This window comes from Notamacropus eugenii, chromosome 1 (genome assembly GCF_028372415.1).
Source record: "Notamacropus eugenii isolate mMacEug1 chromosome 1, mMacEug1.pri_v2, whole genome shotgun sequence".
In the NCBI taxonomy this organism is placed as follows: Eukaryota; Metazoa; Chordata; class Mammalia; order Diprotodontia; family Macropodidae; genus Notamacropus; species Notamacropus eugenii.
The window spans coordinates 732,868,312-732,887,646 of record NC_092872.1 but is presented as its reverse complement, the minus strand read 5'-3'; the positions used below and the strand labels follow the sequence as shown (position 1 = coordinate 732,887,646).

The 19,335-nt window shown below is 39.2% G+C and overlaps 1 protein-coding gene across 4 annotated transcripts in view; it reads left to right on the top strand.

Annotated features, from left to right (window-relative positions):
• Nucleotides 1-19,335, top strand: part of CTNNA2 (catenin alpha 2) — a 1,515,416-nt gene that overhangs the window by 1,420,580 nt on the left and 75,501 nt on the right. For all 4 annotated transcript variants that reach the window (XM_072637016.1, XM_072637013.1, XM_072637014.1 and 1 more), the window contains one exon: nucleotides 13,069-13,250. In XM_072637016.1, the coding sequence (XP_072493117.1) occupies nucleotides 13,069-13,250 (182 nt within the window). The remainder of the gene's footprint in view (nucleotides 1-13,068; nucleotides 13,251-19,335) is intronic.

Below are 19,335 nucleotides of genomic sequence, written 5' to 3'. Positions count from 1 at the left end.
TGCTTTTCCTCCCAAGGAATTATTTGTGTTTCCCATTTCTACCTGACCTCACTCTTAGATGTTAATTGATAGTGTTAATACATTGTCCTACCCAGCCTTAAAAAAGTACATTTTAAATCGGTAACACTTCAAAATCATGCTTGAGGCAGGTGCCCAAATCCTAGCATCAGAGGCTTAGAGCTGGAAGGGAATTTAAAGGTAATGTAGCCCAACCTTGGGCAGCAAGGTGGCACAGTGGATAGAGTGCTGGGCTTGGAATCAGAAAGACTTATCTTTCTGAGTTCAAATCTGGCCTCAGGCCATTATTAGCTGTGTGAACTTGGACAAGTCACCTATCCCTATTTGCTTCAGTTTCATCATCTATAAAATGAATTAGAGAAAGAAATGACAAATCACTCCACTATCTTTGCCAAGAAAATCCCAAATGGGCTCACATAGAGTTGGACGTGACTCAACAAGGACACTAACAATATTCCAACCCTGACGTTTTGCAAGAAAGGTAACTGAGACAGAGGTGAAGTGACTTGCATGAGATCACATAGGCTATAAAAGGCGAAGTTTGATTCAACCCCACATTTTCTGATTCTCAAACCATCACTCTTTCCACTGGACCAGGCTAATAGAAATTTAGATTAGGAAGGGTCAGCTTTCACCAGGGCTAGTCATCTTCTATCTAAATAAAAAAGACTACATAAGTATTGTCATATTTATTTGTAAGCCCATTCTTACTCCTCGAGTTTGAGAACATTTAGGTCAATGATTAACTTTTATTAAACAGACTCTATTTATATTAAGCAGGCTCAACATGTCAGAGCAAAATGTACCACAATAGGCCATAAATCTACCCATGCTTCAGAGAAAATGTGGTAGCTCTCACAGCCTCTATTAGCCTGCCCCAGTGCAGCAGAAGCTCTTCTGTGCCCCTGAATGCCTAGATCTTGGAAAGAACTTTTCCCTCTCTCTCCATGAACTCTTTTTCCTTTCTTCCTCCTCCTCCTCTTCTTCTTCCTTCTTCTTCTTCTTCTTCTTCCTCCTCCTCCTCCTCCTCCTCCTCCTCCTCCTCCTTCTTCTTCTTCTTCTTCTTCTTCTTCTTCTTCTTCTTCTTCTTCTTCTTCTTCTTCTTCTTCTTCTTCTTCTTCTTCTTAACTTAATACAGAATCTGATTGACTTAGCCCTCTAAAATTCAGAATTCCTGAACTCAACTCAGTCCCCAGCCACCCTTGTTTCTTCCAGTTCTCAGACAAGCCTGTAAAAATTCTTCTCCAGTCCTCCTTACTATTAGTACCTTTGCTCAGGTACTACCCTCCAATTGATCTTGCATTTTTCTTGTTGGCACAGGTTTATTATTTCTACCTATTACTCCCCCATTAAGTTGCAAATTGCTTAAGGACAGGGTCTGTTTTTTTCCCTCTTTCTTTTTAAGCTCAAACCTTAGCACAGTGCCTGACACACAGTAGGTACTTAATACTATTCAACTGATTGGCTGACCTCAGCCTTCTTAGTAGCAGTGATTTCAGGCATGCCCCACCATGCCCACATTTTCACTTGTCAGCAGACAGTCTGACTATCAAACTCAGAATGATGATCTTCTCTGCTGATGACCTGGCTGCTGCCAGCTTTCAATTGGGATTTATTTGTGGTGCCTCTGAACAAGAGAGTTCTCCTATAAGCTTATCTCTTATTCATGCTCCTGAAGAACTCTGTTCCTACAATGTTTGTTGACAGCTTACCTTTACCCTTGTCACTGGTCCTGGGACATTTTTCTCATTCATTGTGTCCCAAGAACACAATGTGGAAGCTGACTGAAGTCTCTGCCTGTATAGGAGAGGGATTCTAGAAAGGGTAGTAGCCCCAGGTGGGTTAGGGGATATTTATGTGTGTGACAATGTCATCCTAAAGTCTCACATGAATCTAATATCACAGAAATTTTGAGTTGGAAGCAGTGACGTGATGATAAATGTTTAACGAAACACTATGAAAAAAAGTACACACTATATACTTTTGAAGTTTTCATTATTAATATTTTGACCATCACCTTAAGTCTAAACAATCAACACAATAATAAATTAACTGATTTGTGACAATTTCTGGTTACCAAAGTCTAAAGGCCCATGATGAAATTTTAACAGTTGGCTCTTTTGAGGCAGTAGGAGCTGGCTTCCAGCGTACCCCTGCTTCAAAGGGACCTTAGTGGCCTTATAGATCAACCCGCAGCAGAAAAAGGACCCTCCCCCTACAACCTGTGTGACAAGTCCATCAAGTAACATTTACTTAACACCTTCAAAGAATCCCAACCTCCTAAAACAGCCCATCCCACTACTGGATACTTCCAATTGTTAGAATTCCATCCCTCCTTGTCATTAAGCCTAAACTGGCATCATTGTAGCTCTAAGCTTTTGTATCTCTGCCCTCTTGAGCCAAAAGAACGAGTCATCCATCCTTATAACAGCCTTTCCAATATTTGAAGAAAAAGGCAGAGATTCCAGGGGAGATATAGCTCAATACCCTGTAAAGATACTATTCATTGACAATAAATATTGGCCTTGAACAAAAGTGAACTTTTTTTAGGGTCTAGTCTATGTTTCCATGATTTCTAAAAAGGTTGTTGAAAAGTGAAATATTCAACTAATAAAAGGATTCTCTTTTTTATAGAGTATGAGAAATTGGGCTTTCTTTATTTTCTTTACTGACCTGAATGATACAATAAAACTGATATTTTATAGGACTTTAAACTTTACAGTCCTTTTCACATATATCATTTGAGCCTAAGACCAACCCTCTGTGGCCTGGGCTATGGGCATTATTATTCTCATTTTTCAAATGAAAAACAGAGAATCATGGTATATTCATGACTTACCCATGATCACACAATTGATAAATCTCAGATGTGAGAATTGAACCTAGAGTTTCCTTAATTCAAGTACATAGCTCTGTCCCACTATGCCATGCTGCCTCCCATTTTATAATTGTGTAGAAATAAGTTGTGTTTCCCTGTCCATGGTCAACATGACTTGGATGTCCTGATGGTCTTGATACTCATCTACCAAGCTGACTTAGATGTACACTTCAGTGGCCCTTTTACTTATTTACTTATTTATTTTTTCACCTATCTGTCCATGTATCTATTCATTCATTTAACTATTTATTTATTTAGCTATTCATCCATTTATTTATTTAGCCATTCATTCATTCATTCGTTTGTTCATTTATTTATTTAAGGAAGGCAGTAGTGACATATGATCTTTTCCCTTATTTTATTAGACATGGCTCATATAGCTGAAAATCATTCTTGATATGAGGAGTTTTGAAAACCAAAGACTTTAACTAGCAGTTGAGCACTGCATTCCTCATTTAAATATATACTATTGATAACCAATCGGGATGCAGCCCAAAGTCAAAGAGTGTTTTGATTTGTTAGCAATTCAGAGAGTGCAGTTCATTTCTCCTTGGCACTTGCACTTGAAATCCTGTAAATAAACAGCTAAATTTTTTTTAAAGGGACCCCCAAAAAGAAAAGCCAAAGATTACATTTGGAAGAAATGAAAATGTGCCACTAATAGCTCTCTTTTTTCATTGAGAAGCTTAGATGAGGGCTCTTTGTGATAAAGCACACATATTATTGAGAGAAAAAAAATATTCTGCATTCTTCCCATATGTCTTCCATGTGTACTATAGAATCTAAGAGCTAAACAGGGCCCCTGGAGATAATTTCAATCAGAATCCTTATTTTAAAATGAGGAAATTAATTAAAGACAAGAGGAATAAATGAAGTGACTTATTCAAGGTCACTAGTGAGGTAGAAGAAGAGTCAAGCTGAGAACCCAGTCTCTTGACTCCCAGTTCTTTTTACTGCAGGACTTTAAAAAAAAGAGAGAGGCCTAGATATAAGACACAAGGCAGGATATTAACTGGTTAGAAAATAGGTGATTATTTCTCCATCTAATTATGAGTATCTCATTTTACAAAAAAAAAATAACAAAATTATTTATCAGAGTTTGATAGTGTTCATTCATGCAAAGGTGTAGTCAATAAGTAAGCAACAAGTAGTGGATACAAGTATAGAAATCAATAAATCTCATGTATTTTAAAACACCAGAAGAGGAAGGAAAAAATAGCCCTTGGTTCTGAATTTTGTCTTCTTTGACAGAATTTTGGGAGTTTTACCTGACCACCTTAGCAATCGTTTAATCCAACCTGTACCCAAAAAGGTACATAATAAATCATACCTGATGAATGGTTGTCAAGCCTTTGCTCAGAAGACTTACAATAAGGAAGAAGACCATTCCACTCGGAAATAAATAGCTCTGTTACAAGAATGTTTCCTTTTGTAATTCTTTTTTTTGAACCTCTGACATCAAGCATTAATATTCACCTCAACTTCTTTTCATTGGTATCGGTTCTGTCCTCTGTAATTAAAGAGAATGTCACATCCTTCTTCCACATGATAGCTTGTCAAATAATTGAAGATAGTTTTCACCCTCATAACCTAGCCCAGGACATCTTGTATCTTAGTTAAATAAAGTCAATTCCTTCAACTAATGTTCATAGGACCTGGATGCAAGACTATTCATCATGTTATGTTCCCCGTCCCATACTCTTCATTTTTGCCAATGCCCTTCCTAAATGTGATACTGGAACCCAGAACCAACCATAGGAATCCAGTTGTATTCTTACCACATCAGAGTACAATGGGAATATGACCTTGCCTTCCTGGAAGTTGGTTCTTTGTTCAGGGCTGTAATTGATTTCCACATTCCTTTAATCTGCCTAATTTACAACACTAACCATAAGAGATTGTTTTTCGATATAGAAAGACTGTCTTCCTAGGAGTACCAAAGAACATAAAACTTGTGGATGTAAACTACTATTGCTGCTAGACTCTGAGAAACACAAAATCCCTATTTGTCAATGACATATTTGGCTATTATGAATAGGTGAGGGGCATTCTCAGGCTGCCTCCAGTGATGAGAAGAAATGCTGACTAGTTCCATTTTCTTCTGGTCATGAAAAAAAGTTCACATTCCCATATTCTTTTAGGCCAGGGAATAAACATTTTATATTTGCCTTGGTTCAATTGTGCCCTGAATTATTATATATTAATTTTTTTAGACAGAGTGATTTTAATGTGTTAACATTTCAAACTGCTGAGTTACATTGATAAGCCCTAATTAAATCTCATGTCTTGCATTTTAATTTGATTAACTTGCACATTTCCCAGTTTGTGATCTACTGTTTATAGATAACCTCTTTTTTTTTTTTTTAAATTTCAGTTTTGGGAAAGGTCAATTATGAATTTTTAAAAGGCAAGAGCATTTAACTATATTCAGGAGAAAAAAATCCTCCTGCTCAATGGAAATATTATTAAGAGAAAGCATATTAATATTTGTATCTAAGTCTCACATCATTAAGTATATTATGTGGGTTGAGGACCCCTAGAGTCAAATGGATTTGCTGTCTCCAAAATCAGTTTCTCAGGAGACTCATTCATTCTTCAGAGTGATTTCTTGGAGAATGTTGGACCATGTTGGTAATGCCCTTGTACTTTTTTGAATGCATCCAAGAAAAGAATAGTAGTATATAAAAAGTACCAGGTAAGTCAAGACCCTTGTGGTCCTGTCTATTCCTGACTGTATTCGTGAACTATGAAATAAAGTTACTAAGTTTGCAGCTTGACAAGTGCCTAATGAGTACCTTCCCTGAGCCCAGCACTATGAATTAAAAGGAAATGATAGGGGGGCGGAGCCAAGATGGCGGAGTAGAAAGACGCACATACACATAGCTCCGAACCCACAACCCACAGAACGGCTACAGGGGAGTAACTCACGGCGAATTCTGCACCCAGAGGCCACAGAATATTGGAGCGAGGGAGATTTCTGTTCCAGAGGGACCTGCAAACCTCTCGCGGGGGGTCCTTCGCGTTGTGGACTGGGCGCATGGACTGGGAGCTGAGGGCAGCCCTGCCGCGGCCATGGCACCGAGAGGAAACGATCCGAGCGGGCTTCGGGGACGGGATCTCCAGCGGCCACACGGGTCCCTCCACCCACGGAGGGACCTGCAAACCTCTCGCAAAAGGTCTGTCGCGCTGCAGACTCGGAGCCCAGCCCAGCCCAGACCTGCTGCGGCCACAGCACCAAGAGAAACAGACCCGAGCAGGCTTCAGGGATGGGATCTCCAGCGGCCGCACAAGTCCCTCTGCCCACAGGTGACAGGGGTCGGTGAGAGAGTCTCTTTGGCGGGTCGAGAGGGGAGTAGGGTGCCCCCATGATTTGGGCCCCCCTGGGGAGGTAGAAGCTGAGAGGCGGCTGCAGACCAGGGCTCCCCAAGTGGGCGGGAGCCTGAATCCATTGTGGAAGGTCTGTGCATAAACCCCCTGAGGGAACTGAGCCTGAGAGGCGACCCTGCCCCGACCTGACCACCTGAACATAATCTCATACTGAATAGCAGCCCTGCAACCGCCAAAAGCCCTAAGGCTGGAAGCAGCATTTGAATCTCAGTCCCCAAACGCTGGCTGAGAGGATCAGGAGGCAAGGTGGGTGTGAGGAGAATATTCAGAGGTCAAGTCACTGGCTGGGAAAATGCCCAGAAAAGGGAAAAGAAATAAGACTATTGAAGGCTACTTTCTTGGAGAACAGGCATTTCCTCCCTTCCTTTCTGATGAGGAAGAACAATGCTTACCATCAGGCAAAGACACAGAAATCAAGGCTTCTGTGTCCCAGCCCACCCAATGGGCTCAGGCCGTGGAAGAGCTCAAAAAGAATTTTGAAAATCAAGTTAGAGAGGTGGAGGAAAAACTGGGAAGAGAAATGAGAGAGATGAAAGAAAAGCATGAAAAGCAGATCAGCTCCCTGCTAAAGGAGACCCAAAAAAATGTTGAAGAAATTAACACCTTGAAAACTAGCCTAACTCAATTGGCAAAAGAGGTTCAAAAAGCCAATGAGGAGAAGAATGCTTTCAAAAGCAGAATTAGCCAAATAGAAAAGGAGATTCAAAAGCTTACTGAAGAAAATAGTTCTTTCAAAACTAGAATGGCACAGATGGAGGCTAAGGACTTTGCGAGAAAGCATGATATCACAGAACAAAGAGAGAAGAATGGAAAAATGGAAGATAATGTGAAATATCTCATTGGAAAAACAACTGACCTGGAAAATAGATTCAGGAGAGACAATTTAAAAATTTTGGGACTACCTGAAAGCCATGATCAAAAGAAGAGCCTAGACATCATCTTCGATGAAATTATCAAGGAAAACTGCCCTGAGATTCTAGAACCAGAGGGCAAAATAAATATTCAAGGAATCCACAGAACACCGCATGAAAGAGATCCAAAAAGAGAAACTCCTAGGAACATTGTGGCCAAATTCCAGAGTTTCCAGGTCAAGGAGAAACTATTGCAAGCAGCTAGAAAGAAACAATTCAAGTACTGTGGAAATATAATCAGGATAACACAAGATCTAGCAGCTTCTGCATTAAAGGATCGAAGGGTATGGAATAGGATATTTCAGAAGTCAAAGGAACTAGGACTAAAACCAAGAATCACCTACCCAGCAAAACTGAGTATAATACTTCAGGGGAAAAAATGGTCTTTCAATGAAATAGAGGATTTTCAAGCATTCTTGATGAAAAGACCAGAGCTGAAAAAAAAATTTGACTTTCAAACACAAGAATGAAGAGAAGCATGAAAAGGTGAACAGCAAAGAGAAATCATAAGGGACTTACTAAAGTTGAACTGTTTACATTCCTACATGGAAAGACAATATTTGTAACTCTTGAAACATTTCAGTATCTGGGTACTGGGTGGGAGTACACACACACACATGCACACATGCACACATACATAGAGGCAGAGTGCACAGAGTGAATTGAAGAGTATGGGATCATATCTTAAAAAAAATGAAATCAAGCAGTGAGAGAGAAATATATTGGGAGGAGAAAGGGAGAAATGGAATGGGGCAAATTATCTCTCATAAAAGAGGCAAGCAAAAGACTCATTAGTGAAGGGATAAAGAGGGGAGGTGAGAGAAAAACATGAAGTCTACTCTCATCACATTCCACTAAAGGAAAGAATAAAATGCACACTCATTTTGGTAGGAAAACCTATCTCACAATACAGGAAAGTGGGGGACAAGGGGACAAGCAGGGTGGGGGGGATGACAAAAGGGAGGGCATGGGGAGGAGAATGCTATTCGAGGTCGACACTCATGGGGAGGGATAGGATCAAAAGAGAATAGAAGTAATGGGGGACAGGATAGGATGGAGGGAAATATAGTTAGTCCTATACAACACAACTATTATGGAAGTCATTTGCAAAACTACACAGATTTGGCCTATATTGAATTGCTTGCCTTCCAAAGGGAAGGGGTGGAGAGGGAGGGAGGTAAAGAAGTTGGAACTCAAAGTGTTAGGATTAACTGTAATGTTTTTACCACTAGGAAATAAGAAATACAGGTAAAGGGGTATAGAAAGCTATCTGGCCCTACAGGACAAAAGAGAAGACGGAGACAAGGGCAGAGAGGGATGATAGAAGAGAGAGTAGATTGGTCACAGGGGCAATTAGAATGCTTGGTGTTTGTGGGGGGAGGGGATAAAAGGGGAGAAAATTTGTAACCTAAAATTTTGTTAAAATGAATGTTAAAAGTTAAATAAGAAAAAAAAAAAAGGAAATGATAATCGTTGCCTGGAAGGGGATGATTGTCTGCTAGGGGAGATAGAATTCGCTGATATGAAAATTATAAAATATCGAAATCAATCCAACAAGCATTTAAATAGCTACTATGCCTTAGGCACTTGGGACACACATCCCCTGCTACCTTCACTCCCCATGATGTTTTTTTGGTGATACAATGGTCAAAGGAACACACAAAAAAAAAAGTACAAAAAACCTTCAAGTGGTTTACATTCTACTAGCAGAGTACAACATCTAAGTAAATGAGCTTATGCAATATGATCTTAGGAGGAGAGAGAGGGTAATAACAAATAAGGGGAACAGACAAAACTTTCTGGAAGAGATGGCATGTTAATTAAGCTTTGAAGGTGGAGAGGGATTCTGCAGGAAAGTCTGAAATTAAATTTTGTGTCAGGTGATACAGATTATGAGCATTGCTATAGATTAGAGAAGGGAGCCAATGGGGTGAGTTTAGTAGCTAACCCTTAAATCATCCTTGTAAGGACTTTGTGATTGAGGTAGCACTCTGAATTATCCCAATGTGAACAGTTGTGGCAAAGTCCATGGAAAGAAATGGGTCTTAGTGAATGTTTTAGACTATGACTGTAATGAGGCAATATGAGATAGTGGAAATACCTTTAGACCTCTATCTGCCCTCTGGCTCTGTTACTTCCTGCCCATGTGATCTCTGAGCCTCATTTTCCTCATGGATAAAACAAAGAAGTTATACTAGATGGCCTCGAGACCCCTTTCTGCTTCTAAATCTATTCTAAATCTAAATCTATTCTCTTATTCTGTATGACTCTAAGACTTGTTCCCACAATGAATCATTGCATCTTTCCTATCACATGATAGACAAAAGAGGGAGTCCGTCTTCAGGTTCCAAATCCAGTGTTTTCTACTCAACCATGGTGCATACACATCTTTGCCCTCCCTAACTTTTTCCATCAGCTAGTCCTCTCAAAGACAGGCTCTCACTCCCCCACCCCTTACTTCAACACCTGTGCCTTGTAATTACTATTGCTATCAGCACTGGTATGTGTTGATGGTAAATTCCCTATAGCCACTGGTTCCCCCAAATGGTTGGGTTCTCTTTCTTTTGTAGTCACTCTTTCTCAATTGGATTTTCTTGGTACATCTCATTTCCCTCCTCATTGCCTTTTACTTGAGGCTTGCCTCTGTGCCTGGCCTGGAATGTACTCCTTCCCACTACCTCTTGGATTCTTTGGATTCTTCAAAGAATAGCTCAGGCATTTCCTTCTGCATGTAACCTTTCCTTATCCCTGGATGCTATAGCATTCTTGTCCAAAATACCTAAAAGTATGTACACATTTATTCTTATGTATACATGTTGTCTCTCTCATTAGAATATAGGTCCATAATAGCATAAATATAGAATTTGGAAAGGTTCCCAGAAGAAATCCTACCAAATACTCTCATTTCACAGATGAGAAAACTGGGTCCCAAGAAGAGAACTGAATTGTCCAAGGCCATAGATTGAGTTGGAAAGTACCATGGAGGCAATCTAGTCTAACCCCCTCATTGTATAAATGGCAAAAGTGAGACAAAGGAAGTTTGAGTGACTTACCCAAAGTCATACAGACGGCAATCATGAGAGACAGGAGCTTTAAGCCCAAGTCTCTTTCAGTGGTCCATTAAACTATTCTCCATCTCCCTATGACAGCTTAAACCACTTAAATTATATGTGATTCCCACATTTGACTCCCCTACTCAATCATGTCCAGTGGTTTCCTATTGTTTCTAGGACAAATATAATAAATGAATAAATATAAGCTCCTCTGTTTAGCTTTCAAAGCCTTCACCACCTGGCCCTAACCTACCTTTTCCTTTTCCAGACTAATTCTCCTTCCAGCCTCCCTCAGAAATTTAGCAAAAATGATCTTCCATCTGCATTTCACACATGAGACTCTACTTCTCATCTCTTAACTTTTGCAGTGGAGGTCCCCTGTGCCTCACCATTCTCATCAAAAAGGCCCTTTCTTCCTTTAAGCTAAAGTTCCAATACCACCTTCTGTGGGAAGCCTTTCCTTATCCTATCCAGCTGGTTTCCTCTCTTGATGCCCCCTAGCTACCACATACTTAATGTCTTTGTATTTAACATCTTTATGTATTTCTTCATAATATTTCTATGTACACTTATCTTTGAGGAAGCTAGGTGACCCAAATAGATAGAAGGTGCCAGGAAGATCTGAATTCGTATCTGGCCTCAGACACGTACTAGATGTGTGACCATGGGCAAGTCACTTAACCTTCGTCTGCCTCCATTTGTGTCTGTTAAATGAGCTGGACAAAGAAATGGCAAACCCCTCCAGTATCTTTGCCAAAACAAACAAATAAGGTTATGAAAAGTCAGATATGACTGAAAATAACAGAACAATAATAACAAAAGCCTTAGATGGATCAGATGGGAGCTGGACAATAGCACTGACTCCCCACCAAAATCATACAGACCACTAAATCTCCATAGACTGGGCACTCTAAGGAAGAGCCTTTGTTTGCTAAAAAGCTGTGAAGTCATTTCACTGAGGCACTTAGACTTTTTTTTTTTTATCTTGCTGCTCTGATACTGGTTTAAATTCTCCTATTCTGTGCCCAAATACCTGCTTTTTCTATGCTCTCCTTCCTCAATCACACTCCAAACCTGAAGGAGCTGATTCCTTTCATCTGGTGTAAGTTTGCCAAGACCAAGTATAAAAATTGTCTTGAATAGACTCCTTTTAGCAGATATAATCAAAGAAAATGAGCAGCCTTGTTACTGAGAATATGGATGGCACCTTTGGGCCCCTTTGATTTCGCACACGTGTTTTCCAGCACTATTATGCAGTGGAGGGTCTGTGTTTGGCCGCCATTTCTGATGCTGCCAGGGATTGTTTAGCTTGAAGGTAGCCTAGTGGTTACAGTGTTTTGATCACTGTAGAAAATCAGTGCTTTGCAGAGAAACTAACTTCCATTTCTGAGTTCCCGGTTTCCTTTCAGACTCAGCCCAAATCCAATTTTCTTTCTCTGTTGATTATCTCCAATTTCCCTTGTCTATACCTTATTTGTATTTAACTGCTTTCATGTTATCTCACCCATCAGTCTGATGGGTAAGGGGACAGAATTTTTGTTTCTTTGCTTTTGCATGTTTTTGCATACCTATCACTTATCACAGTGACTGTACTTAATAAATACATGTTGACTAGATGATTGATTTATCTGATGCTACCCAAACCAAATCTTATCTTTCTGGGAAAGGGGCACTTTTCTTAGTTGCCCCCAACTATGGACATCTTTCTTTCTCACAATATATTTCAGCCATTCTCTAGACAGATATAAATTCGATAGACATATATAAGACATTTTTGTATATGCATGCATTGTCTGAATATATACATATAAGTATATATGCATGAGTATATATACATCTATTATATACACATGTATACAGATTTACATACACAGATTTTGTATGTGCCTATATACATATATACACATTTATACATATGTACGTGTATACACACATATATATTTTGATGGCAGCTAAGTGGTGCAGAAGATAGAGCACTGAGTTTTGAGACAGAAAGACTTGAGTTTCGATCCTGCCTCAAGAATAGCTATGAGACCCTGGGCAAGTCACAGCTTCTCTTAGCCTCAGTTTTTTTTTTTACCTGTAAAGTGAGGATAATAATAGCCCTTACCTCCCAGGGTTGTTTTGAGGATCAGATTAAATTATAATTTTAAAGTTCTTAGCATACATACAGTCTGGCACATAAAATGTGCTCCATAAATATAAACTACTTATTTTCATGATTATATAAATTAGATTGACACACATGACATATATATACATACATATATATGGATTTACATCTATAATCTATCTGGTGCAGATAGCTACTTATTTACGTATTTCTTCCCCATTAGAACGTACCAAAATGCCTTTGCCTTTCTTTGTATGCCCAGTGCTGAGTACAGAGTCTGTCACATAGTAAGTTTTCACGTTTGAAGACTAACTCACTGAATAAATACAAAGTCAAAGCTAGCTCACAGAGAGTAAATGTCCTTACTTAGGTACCAGAAGTTTATAAGTTTAGCAGACACATGTTTGGTGGGAATGGAGGTGGGTAGGGAAAGGATGAACCTACCCTAAGATACTATTAGTTTTATACTGAAAAATTGAAGAAATGCCCCTGAGACAAGGGTACTACCTTAGGTAACAAGGTGAACTGGAGACACTTTCTAATTCTCTAATCTGGGGCAAAGGGCTGATTGCCTTGCCCTAGTTATGGCTCTGAGAGAATGTAACCACGTTTCAGCCTCTCCTTGACTATGTACAGATAGTAGAGTCAGTCTGGGGTCCCCTTGCTTCTTATTCATATTTTTTTTTTATTTTTCTGAATCCCACACAGGCCATCATGGCTCAGCTACCCCAAGAGGAAAAGGCAAAAATAGCCGAACAGGTGGAAATTTTCCATCAGGAGAAGAGCAAGCTGGATGCTGAGGTGGCTAAATGGGATGACAGCGGCAACGACATCATCGTCCTGGCCAAGCAGATGTGTATGATCATGATGGAAATGACAGACTTTACTAGGTAAGGTCACATGCCATTCTAACCAAAGGCAGTGATTAGGGAGCTTCAGAGATAGCATGTCTCTCCTGTGGAGCTGCCAATTAGCATCAAGCCAGTCAGCCAACTACAACAGAACAGCCAATTCAATTAGATCTTATTACATTTGCCAAACAATTATTTAACCCCTATCGGATACAGAACATTTACATTCATTTCTGTCTGGCCTAATATTGATTGTCAGCTCAACTAGCCAGTTATATTTCTGGAAAGAGTGGAGATCCTTCCCCCTCAGACTCGTTTTTGAGGGATCTACATCATAATGTATGGATTTTCATTATTACAGAGAATGGACCATCTCCTTTAGAGTTCCTTTAATTGCTGCTTTCCTCCGTTCCTGTGGAAGTTACTCAAGTGCAGGAGATACATTTTTTTTTTCCTGCTTGGATTTATATTCGTGATACCTAGTACATTGCCTGGCATATAGTAATTGTTTAATAAATGCTCCTTGTTTCGAGTAATGCAAGGGATTAAATGCTGGTCCTCAAAGTCAAGAAAGCCTGGATTCAAATCCTGCCTCTTAGATGTTTTTTTTTTTTAATTATATGACCATGAGCAAGTTAACCAACCTTTCTGGTCCTTAGTATCATAATTTGTACAATGGAACTAACGATGCTATAGTACCTCCATATGTTTCTGTGAGACCCACACGGGTATATATTGCTTTGCAAGCCTTAAATAGCTATACAAGTGTAGGTTATAAAGATCACAGATTTAGTGCTAGGAGGAACTTCAGAAGTCATCTATACTAACTCCTTAATTTTACAGTTGAAGAAAGGAAGACCTCAGGAGATTAAAACTCAAATCACACAAATAACGAGCACCAGAGGTCAAGTTCAAACTCAGATCCTCTTTCCTTTCTAGAAGGCACCATAGCTTTTGTTTCATTTTTTGTTTAATTTTGAAACCTCAGTGTCCTGTGATGATACTCTGAACTTTTCCTATCACATAAAGGTAAGTTGAAATTAAACAAGTCAATCACATGTTTCATTACCTGGAGGGTATGTGTTATGGTAATAAAAAGTGGTATTACCCAACCCCATCCAAGTCAGTCCTTTCTAAATTCAAACCAATTGAGTAAGTATTTATTTGTTAAATGCTCATTATATAGGCTAGTCCCAGTGGTACTTGCTAGGAATCCATGCACAAAAATGAGTTAGCCTGAAGAGAATGTGTATTCTACTGGTCTTCTTAGCACAATGCCTGACACATTGATTCCTTAGAAATGCTCATCTCTTCTTGGATAATGAGTAGATACTGGTGATCAAAGTGGAAAGATTTAGGCAATGCTATGATATTACTATGCAGGGGACCCTCTGGACTCTTAATTGACTCTGGGATGTGTCAACAAGAAAAGGATGGATATAGATGTAAGTTATGAAAGAGATGTGAGGTCCAGCCTCACTTCTGTCTCATGGAGGGTAAAGGTTGAGTTGTGTACTAATAAGCCTGTCTATTCATTGTGGCTTATTTTGAACTTCAGCAGAACTGGTGCCTGCTGGACACTCATGAGACCTTCACATGCCATTGTATTCATCAGTGGGATTGATGAGAGAGTCCACTGAATCTTCCTTTGATGGCTTCAGGTCATGAAAAATAATCGTTTAGCTGTAATCTGAACACTTCAAAAGCTGAACCTTTTTTTAAAACAAATATGAGCTATCAGATCAGCCTCCATTACCCCACTGCAAGGCTTAGGATGACTTAATTTGCTTCCTTTCAGCATTTTAATGACTGTTGGGCATTATGTAATCCATTAATGGCATGCCTGATAGAAAATAATTGCATTATTTTGAGGAAATAATTAATCTAGTCATGTTACTAGTTGGGAATGGGAGTGTGTCATAGGGTTCTGAAGATGATGTGCTCTTATAATCAATTGAGACATATACATTTACAAAGTCTCCTCTTTTGGTGTTAAATCAGACAAAATTGCTTTAATCAAAACATTCTTGTAAGAATTTCAGAAGCACTGGTTGGCACCCATCCATCATCACATGGCCAGCCAGTAAAATATAAGTCCTTAAGGGCAAAGACTGTTCTTCATATCTGACTTTGTATCCTTGTGGTTCAGTCATGTGATTCTTTGTGACCCCATTTGGGATTTTCTCAGGAAAGATTCTGGAACAAAGATACCTTTCCCTTCTTTAATTCATTTTACAGATGAGGAAACTGAGGCAAAGAGGGTTAAGTGACTTGTCCAGAGTCACACAATTAGTAAGTGTCTGAGGCCAGATTTGAACTCAAAAAGATGAGTCTTCCTTTCTCCAGGCCAGACTCTCTCTCCCCTGCACCATCCACCTGCCCTTTATATTTTGGCCAATGGTATAATACCTTGGGGATTGCAAACCCTTAATACATGCATTGAATTGAATGGAATTCATTTTCATTGTGATGATGCAGTATGTATTTGGAACATGGGTTCTTCCATGAAGCAAATGCAAAGCAATAACTATTATGATACCATGGAAAGCATGTTGACTTGGATCAGATAAGACATGGGTTTTGTTCCTACTCTTTTCATCTCTACCTCTGTGACCATGGACAGAACGCTTCAGTTCTCTAGGAATGAAATCTGTGATGCCATGATGCCCACCTCCACAGAAGACAAGCTCTACCTTTGTGGTTGTTGTTTTACTTTATGTTCCATGTAACTTATGTGTACTTTTTTTATTTTTCATTTTTAACACAGTTCATATCACATAATGCAATCCCAACTTTTGGTCAGGTGATATTTCTTTTAAAGCATTTACAATATAGACCGCAAATGGATTTTTTTTAACATTAACCAACTGAGACACAAATAATAACTATGTATGGTAACTTCATAAGCCCTTGACCTAATTGTCTCCACACTATTACTAAGAAATAAAGGACCCTAATTTATTGTTGTTGGTCTAAAGTCCTAACCCTAATAGTTTAATTTTAGACTTGACCTCAGATGTTCCCCTACCAACAATCTATAATTTAATAGATCTGGCATTAAGCTTACAAACCTTTTGACTATAGGAAATTGCCACTAAGAGTAGGGGCATTGCAGGAAAACAATATCTCCCCATCTTCATGTCAGTTCCAGGCAGGAGTAGATTGTCAACTTGAATTCAGGGAGGCTTAGAGTCTGCCCGCTGTCAGTAGAGAAATTTAGTCAGGAGAGACCTACCTCAGCCCAGACTGAATAGCTGCTCTCCCACCCTTCCCATGAGGTAACCTTTTTCAGTTCATACCAGAATCTCACAAACTTACTGGCATCATTGATTGGAGGCTCAGACTGCCTTTGTTACTATCCATACCTGGAGTTACACTTAGAAGAAGAGTCACTTAATAGTTCCATAGTATCTTAAAATAGCAAGTTCCAATAGCCAGGTTTCAGATATGACTATAATTTTACATAGGCTAAGGAACATCTTTTGAGGCAAGTCTTAAGTGGCTTACATGCCTTTCTATCCTGTTCTAGTTCCTGCTTAAATAACAATCATAAAATCAAATTTACCATTAAAATCTTAACTTTTCCATCAATGCCAAATTTTACCCAAAGTTACCTGACTCTAGGAGAGTTAGACTAAAATTCATTTCCCCAAACTAAAGATGTCTCTGATTTAGTCTCAGTAATTAATTCAGTCAATTGTTTTAATACTAATTGCTTTTATATCACTTTGTAACATGTCCAATTTTTCTCCCCATCTCTCCCCTCCCCTCACCCCCCTGACACCTTGCATTCTGATTATCCCTTCCTTTAATGAGCCCTCCCTTCTATCACACCCCACCCTTCCCTTATCCCCATCTTCTGTCTTTTCTTGTAGGGCAAGATGAATTTCTATACCCCATTACTTGTGTTGCTTATTTCTTGGTTATGTACAATAATTCTCAACATTCGTTTCTAATACTTTGAATTCCACCTTTTTTTCCCCTGGCTCCCTCCCTACCCATCCCCACTGAGAAGGCAAGCAATTCAATATAGGCTGTATATGTGTCATTTTGCAAGAGTCTTCCATAATAATCATGTTGTGTAATACTAACTATCTTGCCCTCTATCCTACTCTATCTCCCTTTATTTTTTTATTCTGTCATTGGATCTTGTCCCTTCTCAAAAGTGTTTATTTCTAGTTACTCCCTTCTCCCATTTGCCCTCCCTTCTATCATCTCCCTCACCCCACTTGTTGCCTCCTCCCCTTCTTTGCTGTAGTATAAGATAGATTTTCATACCAAATTTAGTGAGCATGTTATTCCCTCCTCAAGCCATATGTGGATAGAGTAGCTTCACTTTTCCCCTCTCCCCTTCTCACTTTTCTCCTCTATTGAACTAGATTTTTCTTTATCTCTTTTAAGAGCTATAGCCTGCCCCATTCCATTTCTCCCTTTCTCCTCCCAGTATTTTCCTTCCTCATCCCTTAATTTTTATTATATATATATACATATTCATATTTTATATATATACAATATATATACATATATATATATATATATGTATATATATTGTGGGTATCATCTCTTCTGATTCAACACAGCCTGTACTCTCAGTCTATATGTGCATGTGTGTGTGTGTGTGTGTGTATGTACAATCCCTCCACCTACCCAAATACTGAGAAAAGTCTTGAGTTATAAATATTTTCTTTCCATGTAGGAATGTAAACAGTTCAGCTTTAGACAGTCTTTTATGATTTCTCTTTCCTGTTTACCTTTTCAAGCTTCTCTTGATTCTTGTGTTTGAAAATAAAATTTTCTATACAGTTCTGGCCTTTTCAACATAAATGCTTGAAAGTTCTCTGTGTCATTGAATGACCATTTATTCCCTTGAAGTATTATACTCAGTTTTTCTGGGTTAATCCTTCTTGGTTTTAATCCCAGTTCCTTTGACTTCTGAAATATCCTATTCCAAGCCCTTCACTCCCTTAATGTTGAAGCTGCCAGATCCTACTGAAATTACTTCTTTCTAGCTGCTTGTAGTATTTTCTCCTTGACCTTGGAACTCTGAAATTTGGCCACAATATTCCTAGGAGTTTCTCTTTTTGAGTCTCTTCCAGGAAGTGATCGGTAGATTCTTTCAATATTTATTTTGGCCTCTGGTTCTAGAATATCAGGGCAGTTTTCCTCGATAATTTCATGGAAGATAATGTCTAGGCTCTTTTTTTGATCATGACTTTCAGGTAGTCCCATAATTTTTAAATTGTCTCTCCTGGATCTATTTTCCAGATCAGTTGTTTATTCAATGAGATGTTTCATATTATCTTCTATTTTTTTCAAACTTTTAGTTTGTTTTCTAACTGCTTGATTTATTTCATAGTCATTCATTTCCCTGAACTCAGTTCTCTCTTTCAGAGAAATATTTTGTTCAGTGAACTTTTGAACCTTCTCCTTCATTTGGCTAATTCTGATTTTTAATGCCTCTTCTCCTCATTGACTTTTTGGACCTCTTTCCAATTGAGTTAGCCTCTTTTTAAAGGTGTTATTTTCCTCAGCATTTTTTGGTTCTCCTTTAGCAAGCTGCTAACTTGCTTTTCAAGCTCTTCTATTGCCTGAACACAATTTAAGTTCACTTTGGAGGCCCTGGAGGTAGGGGTCTTAACTTCCTGTGACAGTAAGCCTTGTTCTTCCTCATCTGAAAGGATGGGAGGAGACACTTGTTCACCACGAAAGTAACCTTCTATGGTCTAATTTTTCCCCCCTTTTTTTGGGCATTTTCCCAGCCAGTTGCTTGACTTCTAAATCCTTTGTTAAGAGATTAGACTCAACTGCTAGGTTCCCCTGGGCTTTGGATGGGAGTGGGCAGACACTCAGGGCTAAGGTTTAGATCAACTGCTCCCTACTGCCAGAGGCTTTAAGCTGAGCTGCTTGAACAATAGATTCAGATTTCTTCCCAGTCTCAGTAGCTGCCTACAGTCTGCTTCCATAGCCTCTGCTGTTGCCTGGGGCTATTCCTGGAGAAACCCCTTTCCCTCTCACCCAGCTGAGAGAGCCCTCCCCCACTGACCTTTGGAGCTTTCTTTGTAGCTTGTGGGTTGAGGTATCTGGGACCATCCCTGCTAGAAACTCTTCCCAGAAGTCTGTTCAG